Source organism: Anopheles stephensi, unplaced genomic scaffold (genome assembly GCF_013141755.1).
Source record: "Anopheles stephensi strain Indian unplaced genomic scaffold, UCI_ANSTEP_V1.0 ucontig120, whole genome shotgun sequence".
In the NCBI taxonomy this organism is placed as follows: domain Eukaryota; kingdom Metazoa; phylum Arthropoda; class Insecta; order Diptera; family Culicidae; genus Anopheles; species Anopheles stephensi.
In genome coordinates, this window is record NW_023405037.1 from 1 (window position 1) to 14,721 (window position 14,721).

The 14,721-nt window shown below is 45.2% G+C and overlaps 1 protein-coding gene across 1 annotated transcript in view; it reads right to left on the reverse strand.

Annotated features, from left to right (window-relative positions):
* Nucleotides 1–1,232: 1,232 nt before the first annotated feature.
* LOC118515252 overlaps nt 1,233–14,721 on the reverse strand; it is a gene marked incomplete at its 5' end in the record, with an annotated part of 39,194 nt that continues 25,705 nt past the window's right edge. The window contains 3 exons of the mRNA XM_036061938.1: nt 1,233–2,159; nt 10,844–10,971; nt 11,692–11,946. Of these exons, the coding sequence (XP_035917831.1) occupies nt 1,581–2,159; nt 10,844–10,971; nt 11,692–11,946 (962 nt within the window). The remainder of the gene's footprint in view (nt 2,160–10,843; nt 10,972–11,691; nt 11,947–14,721) is intronic.

Consider the following 14,721-nt stretch of genomic DNA (forward strand, 5'->3'; position numbering starts at 1 on the left):
AACAGCGTGCAAGAGCGGAATAGTTTATAAGTAGACTTGATGAGCTGTCAGAGTCCACAAAACCTGTAAGACAATAAGATATCAACCTATACAGTTTTGTCTTGAATTGAATGAAATCATACTCAAATACTGCTGGAGTGTTCGTATCAGCTAATCTACTGATGCTGATTGAATAATTTAAAATGAATCATGTTCTGCGTCACCTTTAAGCCCTGCCATCAGCAGTGGTTACAAATTTTAACGCAAGGACACTATCAAATCGATTGCTCGCCCAGCATGAGTCCTCGTTGAGTGGTTCCAACATTTCCAACCCCCCCTCCCCTCCCCCATTACATCATGCAACAAAGGAAAGGCGAGGACAAGCTAACACTGGTAAAGTCGTGTTCCAACCGGCAGTGGCAGCAAGGGTGGAAATCTACATAAATTTTCCATTAAGCAGAAACATGATAATCTACAATTCTGCCATCATGAGTGGCATCACGCAACACGCACACTGGGCTGGGTCTTTAATTTCATCGAAGCACTAACAGCACCAGATGGCAGACCGTCTGAGAAGACCGGATGGTAGACAACGCAGTGATTATTATTTCGTTATTATTGGCGGAAATTATCGCGATGTAGCGATGCGCCTACACTTCCTTTCCCCGTTAAACATGCTTCGTTCAGACATGAGACCAATTTTAATGCACTGTCAAAATAGTCCCGCGTGGCTTGCAAAGTTTGACGAGATCAACCCAGGTTTGTGGTAAGCGAGCTTAAAGAAACCATACCCAAGATGTTGCGGTTCTTTAAAAATTGACTTTAAATGAAACAACTCTCGGCAGGTGCATTCGAGTGTGCGTGTGTGTCTCCGTGGTGCATTGTGGTTGCACTGAGTTTGATTTGATGAATCGCTGTCAATTAATTATGCGGCAACCGCATCTGCCCGACATACCGGAAATAATAGTGATCGAACGCACCGATCGCAACCTGAACGATTGTGTGGTTTGGAAGACGTAACTTTCGCTGTCCGACCGTCGAGGGGTCCGAGGAAAAGTAGCTTAAATAATTTAATTAAAGTGATTTGTTGTTTACTGTTTGTCGCGCGCAGTTGGGGTTGAAATCTGGTGCTGAAATGATGGCGTAATTTCTGTTGGGAGGAAATTGAAGCAAAATGAATCCGTAAACTGAATTTGATCTAACTAACGTGGCATTGCATGGAACGTTAAGGCTTTAATCTATTAAACGAATGTCTAGTGAAAGCCTAAATGAATGCAATCCGCATCACACAACTTTCCCGTTGAGGATTATCGTGCCTCGCAACCTGATTTTTGCTTGATTGATTGTTTGGGCTTAGCTAATTTAAACTCCTAAATTATAACCATAAACTGAGGTTTTTAATAAAATTTTGCTTCGTTTGGACAAGTGTTTAGAGTGTAATTTGAGCAGTTGTGCGAATATCCTTGGTAGGATTCCACTTCCATTAGTCATTCTGTTAATTGCCTTTTTCTTCTTCCCTGTCTTCTCTCTCGCTCTCTCTCTCTCTCTATCATTTTCCTATCTCCCCCTCCAATTTTGTGCTACCACTTCCCGGCGGCGCATTAGACGCAGCTTTCCTGCTGGGAAAAGGCGAGCGGTGTCCGCACGGTTACGATCTCCCTTAGGTATTGCTTGCTACCGCTGCCACCGTTGGCCGTCGGTATCGAGGGTGACTGAGGCAGGGTGTGGGGCAGCTGCAGTGGCGAGTGCGCCAGGACGGCACCTTGATGCTGCGTGAGCGGCTGCGATAGCTGCAGCAGCGAGGCAGTCGTCGGTGTGTGGGGCGTGTGAGGCGCATGGTGCTGATGGGAGGACGCCGGTTGCGTTGCGTCCTGCTGCAGCTGCAGCGTTAGTGGATGGTGGTGGTGTTGCTGCGACACCGGCGATATTAGCGGGAAGGAGTTACCGGTCGCGGCAGCACCGACGGCCGTGGGTATCGTCGAGGGGGGATGCGGTGGTGGCCCCACCGTCTTGAAGCTGCCACCGTGATCTATCTGGGCGTAGATCGTCGGCTCGTCGAAGTAGTTGTAGGCCGGCGGTGGTGGCAGCTTGTTCAGATGGTTGTTGAGATGGGTTTTGCCACTAGTGTCGTCGTGCGGTATTGCCAGGGCCAGCTCCGCGTAATGCACTTCATTAGCTGACTGTGTGTGTGTTCCCCGGTGGAGCAGATTGGTTGGAAACATAGAAGAACGTTAAGCTGTTAATATTTGTCCGTTAAACGCTCTTTTAAAACAATCGAGATACGTGAGAAAATGTGACATGAAAACTTTGATGGCGAAATGAACTGCATGTAAGCGATGAAAAAGCTTCCAGAGAGCTTGGCAAGAAAAGCTATGTACACAGGTTCTACGGTAGTGAATGAGTATGGAGTTGATATTGGTTAACACAACATGAAATGGGTGATGATTGTGATTGTTTGTGGTGTAGTACTGACAAAGCTCATATTTTTAATGGGGAAAAAGGGTTTTTGTACAATTAATTTGCAAAACAAAAAACATTCATTAAATAAATTAAAACACTTATAAATCTTTTTTTATATTTTTCGTCAAACAGCACGGTTGTGCGCCTGGCAGTATGCAATGTAGTGTTTTTATTACCCTATCTTTGCTCATTTAACATAAATTGCATATTGGCAGTCATATACAAATCTAAAGAGTATGAAAAAGCAAGAAGATGGTTTCGCTGGGTTAATGGTAAACTGTTCAGGAAAAGGAAACTTGTGCAAAACCGCACATTCATGTAATTTGATGCTTTGATGTAAATTGTTTGAAAGTGAAATTCTTGTTGCGATCTCTCTCTGGTCTTATCTGGTCGATACAGAAAAAAAAAACACACACACAGGCTAATCGAGTGTAATTAGGTCACAAAACAAAGAGATAAACGACGTCGTCGTCGAGATGGCCTGCCACCATAAGCACACGGTGGTTTAATTCCCATGAAACCGGTACCAGCAAGTCATTTATAAGGACTTTTGATTGGATTGATGACTCGCCATTTGTGGGACATTTATTTTCACCAGCGCTACCACCAGGCTACCTGGTAAGGGTTGCAGGCAGACTTTAGAGGTGATGGTCGGTTTAAACTGTTCGGAACGTTTCAACCGCTGTGCCGGGAAGTTGAGTGTGTCATGCGCTCTGATAGAAACACCGTGAATCGTGTCTTTTCGAGACCGGGAGCTAGGTAGGAAAGTTTGCCGGCCAGCTGCCAAACAGAGGTGTGGGACAAAGATAAAAGTGAGCTCGTACAATATTCGGCTGTTTTTTTTTTTGCTGTGGGCAGAACTTTCAGCGTCATTCAATCGAACGTGCTCAGTTGCCGGACGTTTGCTGGTAGCGGTTTACAAAATGTCACAAACGCAACAAACTTTGCGTTCACCGGGAGTGGGAGAAACGGTCGAAAATCATCCAACGCCCGGCGTTTGCCGATAAGGATGGAATGAAAGATTGTCATGGAGCCGGAAAGGCATGCAGGTCTTCAAATGACCCCTCAAGCAGGAATGCCCGCGTTCCGACCCCATTGCCATCACGAAAGTTCATCGCCGAAGTGCATTATCGCAACCGAAACTTTTCGTCCGGTTTTTGGCCCATTGCAGACATCGGAATGCGATGCTCGGAATGGAAAACGTCCATATGTACCGCGGACGTTTGATTTTCCGCATTCTGCCGCACGGTGTCCGCTTTGTTTTCGCCATGCATTAGCCCGAGCGGACGGGTGCGTTCGTGCGTGTGATCTACCGCGGGCCCCAGCGGGTTCGGAGTCGGACTTTCGTCCTCGAAGCGGACGCTGACGGCGTTGCGCGACAGCTGCATACGAAATGGTGTCGTTTACAGTCATCACATACCGTGGTACCATGTGTGTGTGTGTGTGTGTGTGCTTGTTGAAACCTTTCGGTGAGTTGCGTCATGAAAGTCCGAAAGTCGGCTCCAAATGTGGAGTTGCTTTTATCGGCCAAACCGTCTGAAGGACTCGTTTTGGTGCGGTGGGTGTATGATGCAGATGTGCATCATGATTTGTGATCCATCGCGAGTCGGGGGACTTTGTGGCACGATCCGCTGCAAGCAAGATGGCGCCAGTGCAACGATAGCGCCCAAATGTAGACTTTCAGGCAGGCACCGTGCAGCTTGTTAACTCGTTAACTCTGTAGATATGCCTTTTCGAAGCTATGTATTTCTATGTCCTGGTCGTACAGAGGAGTTTGGAGATGGTTTTGGAGAGCTAGTAGGGTAGGTCCACTGGGACAGTAGAGAGCAATGGAATTTGAAACTTTTGAAGTGAACGGTCATACTCCCGATGGAATTCAGTGAATGGATTTCCTGTGTTTACATTGTTGTTGGAGGCGCAATGTCCACGGGTGACCTGTCACCAAGGAGAGGAAGATGAATGTTTGTTTTATGCTCGCTGGAAGGACGATGTATTAGAGCCATTAGACATTAACGTTAAATTTAATTCTCGATCGTAGTGCATACCTTTAGGAGTGCATTCTCTAGCTAAATGACTCAACTAAATCATTCAAATATAAACCCATTGTGTAAATCCCTTTTTTAGAAAATTGACTTGAAACCGTATTGAGTCAAATTTATCAGAAATTTTATAACGCCTCAATAATCTTGAGGCTTAACTTGGAACAACTGTCTTGCGTTGTGTTACTTTAAATTCCATCGTAATACCGACCTACGGCAACATTCTGCTGAGAAGCATCGTTGACGAAAAAAAAAAACAGCCATTTACACTGATTGTACACAGTGCCTTACGGGGTTGGACTTTCCATTTGGGTGCCATTGTGTTGGATACAGACACACACACACTCTCCGGATTCTCTTGTCAACTTCCGGCAAGTCGTAGCGGTGGCCAAGGTGAGACGCTACGGTTGAATGGCGAATCTCGTAAATGGATCTAGCAAGAAATGGATGAACATTGTCCACACAGGGCACCGTCAGTGCCATCATGGGGTATTTTCTCAGGATAAAGCCAACGAGCAGGGAGCCGAAAAGGAGCGTAAGAAAAAGAAACCACGTACGAAGTGATCCCCTTGTCGCAGACGCACACCGTATCGTGTGTTTCGCCCGGTCCGGACAGTCTATTAATAGTGTGCCAGCGGTACCGTCTTCTGGTAACGAGCAAAAGATTCATTCGAGCACCGAATGAAGGGAATTATCTTGGACATGAGCGGTGAATTGCATTGCTGGGGTGCTCGTTTCGCGTAGCTTGCCAGACTTCCGGCACCGAGCAGGTACGATATTTGATGGGCGATAAAGCGCCAACAGTGGAAAGAGCGATCCCGACATAGGGCTCACGGTGGGATATGGATCAATTGCATAAAACTTAATCTTTCATTTTTGTGCCAATAAATAAAAAAATAAATTATTTTAATATGTTTTACATTTGAAAAATATTCATAGTTTAGAAATTTTCAAATTCACTCGTTTGCTCCACTGTTGACCATAGTGCGGGATAGCCATTTTCCAAGAATTTTTAACTGCCCCATCGTGCACGCTACACAACAGCCCCGGCATGGCCGGGAGGTGGAGTAACACATTGAACGATTTCATTAAAAAAATCCCGTTATCCAACTGGGTCATCTTGTTATGCTCGTGCTCGTTCCGGGCGATAGCGTTGGAGGTCTGCCGGTTTTTTTGTGCTTCTTCAGCATCTCCTACTCGGTGCAGCGTTTCCTTCCAACCCGGAACACTGCTACTGGGGACACTTTAGCCCGGCTAGCTGTCACAAGACACAATGTCGCCGCTAACCAGGAACCCGAACCCGGGACCGAAGACACTACGCTGCAGCAGCAGGTCGTGATCTTCGTGATTCTTGAGCTTCGTTCTCACGATAGTGCCGGGATTGCTGTTGAGTGTCTGTCTGCCTTCAGGTGGCAAACTGTCCAACTGGCTATTCTCAACCCACCCAACGTACAATTCTGTATCTGCCTTTTTATGTATACATCTCACACCAGCACACACACACAGCACCCTTGCGAGCGACAGTCCAAGCTAAAAAAGCTAACTGCAGCAGAATGTCATGGCCTCGCCGTACGATGTTTGCATTTTTACTCCACTCTGACGAATTTGCTGTGCGCTTGACCCCTTTCGACGAGAGGATTCGGATGCAGCGGATTCGGACGTCGGTGTCCCGGCCGGGTCCTGCGGGTAATCGACAGTCGCAACGGTTGCTGCAATTGCCTGCCGGCAAAATAAGACACCCAACAGTCCGGCAACGGGTTTCTGGCTGTGTTGAGAATGAAACAAAAAAAAAAAAACGAACCGTACCGAACTGACCGAGGCGACAGTAGATTAGGTTGAGTTTGCTTGGGTACACACGGGGAGGGGGTGGTTAGTTTTTTTTCGTTACTCCTTGGAGGTTATCTATATTTTTAGTCCTCATCCGGTCGTTCCTGAAGCGGTCGTTTCTTGTGCTCGGTTGGACAGAAATCATGTCACAAAGTGACCGGCTCGTCTTATTGCAGTGAGGCAGAAAAGTGCAAGGGCGGTTTTTGGTTGCTCTGTTGCGATTTTTCATCTTGCGGTAACTTGATTGGCCGGTTGATGATATTGCAGAACACCAGCTTAAATTGCTCACGATGAACTAGTTTGTTGCGTTTAAGGGTTTTTTTTTGTGTCGAATTTCCATCCAAATGCAATCAACTTGGACCGTTGATTTTTCGGTTATTGGTTTAAAAAACAAACAATGCTTAATTGACAATCAACCTAAGATAGATCATTATGACTGAACAAAACTAATGATCAACAACGAGTTCCAGGCTGAAATAAAAAAAAAAAACGCCCATATGTCGATAGAACCGTTGGGCATGTTGGAGTATTAACCTCCAGAGTCCACTAAGAGCGATCCAGCGAATGTGTCCGCTCTGGCCAGAGATAACCATATGAACTTCGAAGTGCTCAGGAGACTTGACGGATCATTTACTAGCTTTTTAATGGTGTACTGGCCACGATATGGGCCGTTCGTTCATGTACAAACAGCACACACACACACATACACGAAAAGTTCCCCCCAGGGAAACGTGTACTGGGCGCTTTATCGGTCGGGGTGGGTTATCTTTACGGTTCGCTACATTTTGGGCCAGCCCAATAATTGGGTGCCCATCAATGGGTCAGTACGAAGAGGTACGAAATTTTATTCGTATCGGATCGATTGGCACGGCAAAGCGGAACCGGTAGCTGTAGTGCGGAAATTGCATAAAACTGAAAGATTGCACCGTACTTGTGACGCATTCGGAACGTTCAAGCACTCGTGCGCTTTTGTGTGTCTAGCTTGGCTCTATTCGGTTCGCGATTCACCGTGAATCGTGAATGGTTCCCGGGTGGAACATGATGGAGCAAATAAGTTTGAATGCAAAAAAAAAGAAGATAGGTCCTAAAATGAACCACGCACTAGCCGCCACTAGTATGAAGACACGCGGTGGACGCGGTAGGGGACGGTACCGATAGCTCTGCACGGTAACGATTATTGCCCTAGAAGTCGTATCGTGTCAGAGTTCGCGATTCGAATGGTCAACGCGCTAGTGCACCGATGAACTTGGGCCCGGTAGTGTCCCGACGCGGTGTCCGCCCAATGGTGGCCATTTGGAAAGGCAATATAATCAGCACTTGACGTTTGGCCACGGTACCATGTTAAGGGCGAACACCCTGCTCTTCAGGATGTGACCGATGTAATGGGTATGTTGAACAGGGTGTTGTCCACGGGAGCCCATAAAGCGCACATAAAGCGATATGGAGCGTTCCGTGCGCTGGATGTTGCGGACGGTAGCGATTGTATCGCGATTCTCGTCATTATTCGAATTGTTTGTTTGCTGGCTGGCTGCTGTACCCTCTCGTAGCTGTTCGTTCGGCCAAGGTTATGTCATATCGGGTGAATTGAACCGGACGCCGGTCGCCGGAATATGACAACTTGGTGCAATTGGTTCGGGTTTTTCCTTTTGCCGGGATCATTGGGCACCGCAGTTAGGTGTGGTTTTTTGTTGTCTTTTTTTAAAGGTTAGCGTATTAAAATGCAAATGTGCTATAATTTTAGAGAACAACATGTGCATGGGTTTTCCCATGGGCGACCGTTGTTCCTGAGGCTTTCTCTCGGTCTTTTCAAATTGCACGGTGGCCTCGACGATTGCGAGGATTAAAACTCAAAGAGACTTTCATTTTCTAGTATCCAATAACTTAAATCCATTTAGCTACGTCAAATATTACGTGTCATTCGCGTAGAGATCGAACACCACAACATACGTATCCGTATGTTCCTTCAGACGCGTAACATGCTCTTTAAAGGACGTGGCCAACGAAGCATATGAGCTCATTGCGAGAAAATTGATTCATATTTACTCATCAACAGCAGTTCGATGAACAAATGATTAGAATAACTACGTTTCCCGAGCTATTCAGCATATTGTAATGCACTGTTTCTTGGAAATGTTAAAGTATTAGTAGTTTCCGGAATGGCCAAGAATGGATAGTACGGGCCAAGGAGAGCTCCATCATCAAACCAAGTGGTTTGGGAAACCTTTCATTCGTAAATTGAGCCATGCAAAGCTAATTTTCCAACCCAGGATTGCGAGTGAAGAAAACGCAGCAAGAAGCACATCTACGCTCTGTGACCATCCCTTCGGAGATTCCGTTTCGGTACGTGAACACGTTCCCCCGCTTAATGGCCATGATATGCCCCCCCCCCCCATTTTGTGTAGAAGATCCCACATTTTCTACAGCAGCATATAAAAGCAAGACCGGTGGCCGCAAAAAAGACGCAAATGATACAATCTGCCGTTATTACAAATGAACATCCGCCCGGTGACATTGGTCTGGGGGGAGGATGGTGCCAGCCATCAACACACACGCACGACGCATACGTGGAAGTGTGCTGCCGTGATTAATTTGTGCACGCCGGGAGCTTTTACTTGACCCACATTCATCCGGCCGCTTTTAAGTCGAAACGTTCGTCGGATTAGCCGCGCCGGTGTACGGCCCCACCGTAGTTGGCAGTAAGTGGAATGTACGCGGTGACATAGTTTGTAATTTTGTCTTGCCAGTGGCTCGCTCGGAATGCATCAATACCGAGCTGCCAGTATGTATGAGCCTTGGTGCCGGTAACGAACGCTTATCAAGGGCCGTGTAGGGCCAAGTAGCTTGAAGGTGCTGCTTCGTTCTCCGTCCACCGGGGACGTTAACGGCAGAGTAGCATGAATAGTTGCTACCGCTAGGTCGGTACGCTAGATACGTTCCTATTCGGCTTGGCAAAAGTTATCGTCAGGTCACGGCATCAAAATCGCTACTGAGTACTACCTTGCGGGCAGATAAACAGGTGAAGCCAACAAAACGAGATTGAATGTGTGTGTGTGTGTCTCGTTGCAAATATACTCTCGAATGTGTCCCCTGCGTTCGTGGTGGAGGGATAGAAAACGTACGTTTCAGCAGGCACACAGATTGTGATTTCCCGCTGATTGAGTGCCTTGTGGTCGTTGGAAAGGTCAGGCCGGAAAAGCCTCGAGCAGTGGATGACTTTGTGTCGTAGGACGTATTTGCTATTCAGTGCTGTTCGGTATGGCATGGAGCCGGCACATCTGAGGAATTGTATGAAAGCGGAAGTTACGCATCTGCTCTCACAGTATTTCTTCCACTCGGATGCATTTGGGTTCTGCCCTTTTCAACGCAACATCATCTTCGTTTGCCCGTACGTTAGGTGCCCATTGATTGGGTTAGCACGGTTTGCTGTGTAAGTGGACAGTTTTTCGCCAATAAAGTTTAATATTGGCTTCATGTGTACCGGCTGCTGTCGATCTTTTGTTGAAACGTTTCAATAATTAAGTGTACAGCTTATGTATGTGTCATAACAATAGCTCTTAATTATATACGCTTGTATACTAGTGTATAAATATATCGGGAGCTTTAAGAAATTTCTTGTAAGTCGTTAATTACAAGTAAAATTAATTACAAAATTAATAAATTAACAGGAGTTCAGGAAAAGTCTTAAATAAAAAGGTAATCAATTAGCTATTTACGTCCGTTTATACCTGAAAGAATGACATTTTATTCTTAAATAAAAAAAATCATGATAAAGAAAGAAAATAATATACAAACATACAAAATTAAAAATTTAAAAATTTTGCCATAAGTAACACAAATGAACATAAGCTAATGTTTTACCCAATCTAAACTTTAAGGACTAAATATTAATCATCATACAATCAGATAAACAAAACCGACCAACGCCAATTTTTGTTTCCTTTTTTTTAATAATTTAAAAATGTAATGTCTTACTTTGTAAAGGATGCCATAACAATCGTCTACTTCATTGTTGTATAAACACTAAAAAATAATTAAAAGAAATAAATGGAAAAAGAAAAAAATATATATGAATTATCATTAAAGCATAACGAAGACACGAAAAAGATGTTGTCTCCCAGCTTTGCAGTCACAAAGAAGCACAATGCGAGTGGAAAAGGTAGTACCGTTTTCTTCAAGTAGCATGTGGTTTAAATACAGTTCAATAAAGCGATGATGTAAGTGTACTAATAAGTTGTTAAAACTATAGCTCTAGCCAGTTGCACGTTCGAAGCTGGTGGAAAATAATACAGGGGGAGAAAGGAACAAATCACTACATGGGTGAATGCATCTGTGGCGTATTTGTGTTTGTTGCCGAGGAGCGGGGTTTGCAGGTGAAAAGGCACGAAAAGAAAGCCCCGGGGTCCCCCTGGAGGGTACCTACAGCTTCCTTTTCACTTCAGGCGCCCATCCCACCCATCGAACCCCCCTGCGGCCCCGGTGCTGCGTGATGAGTCGTTCTATATGCATATGCTAAAAAGCTAATGAAATGATGAACCTACCCCGGTTAGGTACGTTTTCCGGCTATCGTCTAGTATCGTCCTGCCGATAATGTCATGTTTGCTGTTGCATAATGAATTATGCAGCGCTGTGGGAGTCTGATTTGCTGATATTAATTTGTAATCGGGATCTGGAAAATGTTAAATGGAGAGAGAGAGAGAGATAGATAGAGAGAGACAGATAGAGAGTGTGTATGTGTGATGGAGACAGAAACACAGACAGAGATGGCAGAATGGAGCGCAATAATGAAGCTAAGTCGCAATGAAATGTACCCGCAGTGGGAAGGTGTTGCTTTCCTGCCAAGATTAAGCCATCGTCATTAAGCATTGCTGCACACCGAAAACCGTGACGATGCCGATGCCAATGACTATGAAAACGAGTGCACAAGCGCAACAGACAATAACGTTTGGGATTGGGACGCTAGTCGGTAGTGTGTCGGGAAAACGAATCGTACGGGAAAATAATAGCAACATCGAAACAAAGGGAAGGGAACATCGTAAGCGCAAGACATTTTTCTGCAGCATTTCAAATGAGGACAGCAGTGCATGGGGGAATTCGTTTGTTTTTTTTTGTTGGTGTGTGTTGTCTTTACGGTAAGGAAGAATGACACGGGCTGTTGGAAAATGACGGAAAAGGAAGCGTTCAAGCGATAGCAAAACGAAAGCTCCGAAAGCATCAGGGCATCAGGCATTAGCTCGAGTCGGCAAAAGTAATCGAACGCTCGTCTAGGCGCCTGTTCGTCTGCAAGGATGTGTCCGTCCAATTTGGTTCGTGTGTGTGTTTGTGTGGGTAAGGGTGTGTGGACGCCCAATGGGCTAGGATCAATGGTTCCGGAACGCGACGCGCTTACCCTCGTTCGATGGGACAACGTCCGGGTTCTTCTCGTCGTACATGTCTTCCGACTGGCTGAGCGGTAATGAGATTTTCTCCTTAATTGGCAGATTACCGGGCCGTTTGCCGCCGGTGGTGGTGTGCTGTTTGGCCTGGGACGCTCGCAGCTTGAAGGCGGCCGCGACCGCGATTATAATGCAGATAAGCACCGTTAAAATGCCAATAAATATCCCGATCGATACGATCGGCGTCAGCTCGAACTCGGCATGGGTACCTAGGTGGGCAGGGGAGGGAGAATAAAAGAACAAGAAGAAACACAGATGAGTAACACACATGAGTGACGACGAACATACACTTTCGCTAGGGATTTGAAGTACGGCTGGAAAAAGGAGAGATGATGCGATTACTCAAGGGAGTTGGAAATGTTGAGAAGCAGATTCAGTTCGCTAGTTTCACAGCGGAGTATTCATGCCTGAGCTGGTACTCGGTTTGCGATTGAAGGATAAGAATTGTGATATTGTTTCGATAACTTCATAGTCAACCATTGGAGGCAAAATATGAATTTTTAAATAATGCTTCCTATTGAGCTCATTCAGCTCAATTACAGAAGGCATACTGTAAGGTCCCAATGGACCCACCTTGTGACCTGTTTTGCTTGTTATTGTCCTTAAAAACAAAAAAATAGTTAAGATATGATGTACGCTGCATGTGTTTCGATAGAGATTGTTAGCGATCGAAAATCGTAAACACAGCCGATGGGGGATAAAATTCATCTCCATAAAATCGACGCGTCTGTTTGTGCATATTGCAAAATACAGAGATGAGGTTTTAAAAAATTATGCACAACAAACGTAGCAACAAAATGGGAAGATAAATTTAATGCTCCCCGGTCAGCACTCTACCTTCCCGGCACGCGAAATGAGCATCGGAAATCGCCAAACGGCTCGTGCATCGAGCAAGGAGCGTTTTCTGCGCCTGCTGGGTATGCAATCGGGAGCGCACACGTTTGCTGCATTTCGGGTGGAAATTGGAGTAAATGGAGTAATTGCGTTACGTGCAAATTTATTTCGGACTTTGAGTCCCGCGGTCAGAAAGCATTTTGCAGCCATTTTTTTTATGCTGTCGCTTTCGCATTTGCTTCGTTTTGGTCGTCCTGTCCTGTTCACGGTGGGCCTTACAGTGTTGGATAAGTGCTGGCGCTGCATCGATATATTCGGTACGGTTCACGCTCCTCACGCCTGGTCAGAGGGGTTTTGTCTTTTGTCCTTAATTGTTTATGTGTATTTATTTATTAAATAAATCCGTTAAATTAAATTACGACGATAAGGCAGCGAGACTCGACGGTGCAGAACCGCGCTATGTTTGGGGCTACGTGTGTCGATGGCAAGTAGTGATGGTAGTTAGCTCTCTCTCTCTTTCTCAGGTTGGTTGGTCTGCATTATCTTGTTTTGGATTGTGTGTACCCTATTCTGCATGCGTTATCCCTTGGAATTTATTTATTAAGCCAGTGAAACGGTGATGGTGCGAAGGAAGGAGAGAACCGAAAGGATAAACATAAAATAAACCATTTCTTTTGAGAGACGCATTCATTACGCTGCCAGCAGCACGGTTGGTTGGGGGTTTTGTTTTTGCTCGGAAAATCATTATGTGTGTTCAATTGATTGGAATAATATTATGATGGTGCAGGTCTTTGGCGTTGTTTTTTTGTTGTTGCTGTTGTTGCTTCGTTGTTTCATTTCACCGATCTGGATTCTCTATTAAGTTAATGGTGATTTTTTCATTCGCCTCTGCTGGTGACTGTATGGGCCAGCCGAAACGAAATGTTCAACCCGGAAACCAAAATAATCTAGCGCTCATGGTGGGATAAGAAATTAAATGCGACATGTCACCGGCGATTGATGGTGAATGAATCGTACCCAGAAACGTTAATGCAACCGATGACAGGTTAAGTTGTTATGTGTCTGCGTGTGTGTGATTCGACACTGCATCACTTTTAGACTTGCAGGGTTGCAAATGTCCCGAACCATATTTCTTTAGCGGATCAGTCATCGTAAGCTGACGTTCAGCCTGACATCGGTAAATAGGATGTTGGGATAATTTATCAGTGAAGTCGAAGGCGTAACGAGACCCACAATCCACCGTCCGATTTGTGCCCGCCATCTTAACCCGGCACAGTGTATTGTGGATGGAAGAATAAAATAAATAAATTTCCCCCAAAACCAAACGAATGAAATCGACATTCGCACGTTCGCTGCGCTTGTTTCCAGCTCGCTTTGTTCGCTCTGCCCCGTGTTGCAACGAAGATCGGCTTCATGTTGGAAAATCGTCAATAAATCAATCAACTGGGTGAAGATTTATCGACATTATATGCTATAACAATGTGAATGCATCCATGGCCAGCACACACACACACACACTCACCCATACGCTCCCAAAGTTTGTGAAAATGGAAGCGTATGTGCTTGAAGGCGGGCGTGATGACAGTCTTGCTACGATGATGAGATTTCGAGAGCATACCAAGCATGATAGCACGATTGATGTACGGCTGATGACATTGCTGCTATCGACGGCGATGATAGTGATGCAGTCTGGAATGTTCCAATATTGCCAGCCGAAAGAGGGTGCAACAACGTTTGTTTTGCTTTTAGTGTAGAGATTTTATGAGCGTCGTTCGTGTTGCTATAGTGGATTGGAAATTGGGGCGGTTTTCTAGGGCATGTGTTATAAACAATCTTTTAAGACCAATTTTACGAAGTTTGTGACTTTTTTGTGAATCTGAAATTTGCTTGAAACGTGCAAAGCGATCACGAATGCCAAAAAAGGAACTTCAAACTACTAATTGCATACATTTAGGCGTGTAAATATTTGACGCTCTTTAGTGCTCAGAGTACTTTAGTAACAATTTGAAGTACATATCTTTTTTTTTGTAAAATCTCTTATAACTTAGTTTTAAAACACCTCTACGTGCTGCGACGCGTTGCGGCAAAACTATCCCAAAAATTCCACCAAAGAAAAAACAAGCTTCACAATCTGCACTCAACGCTACCTA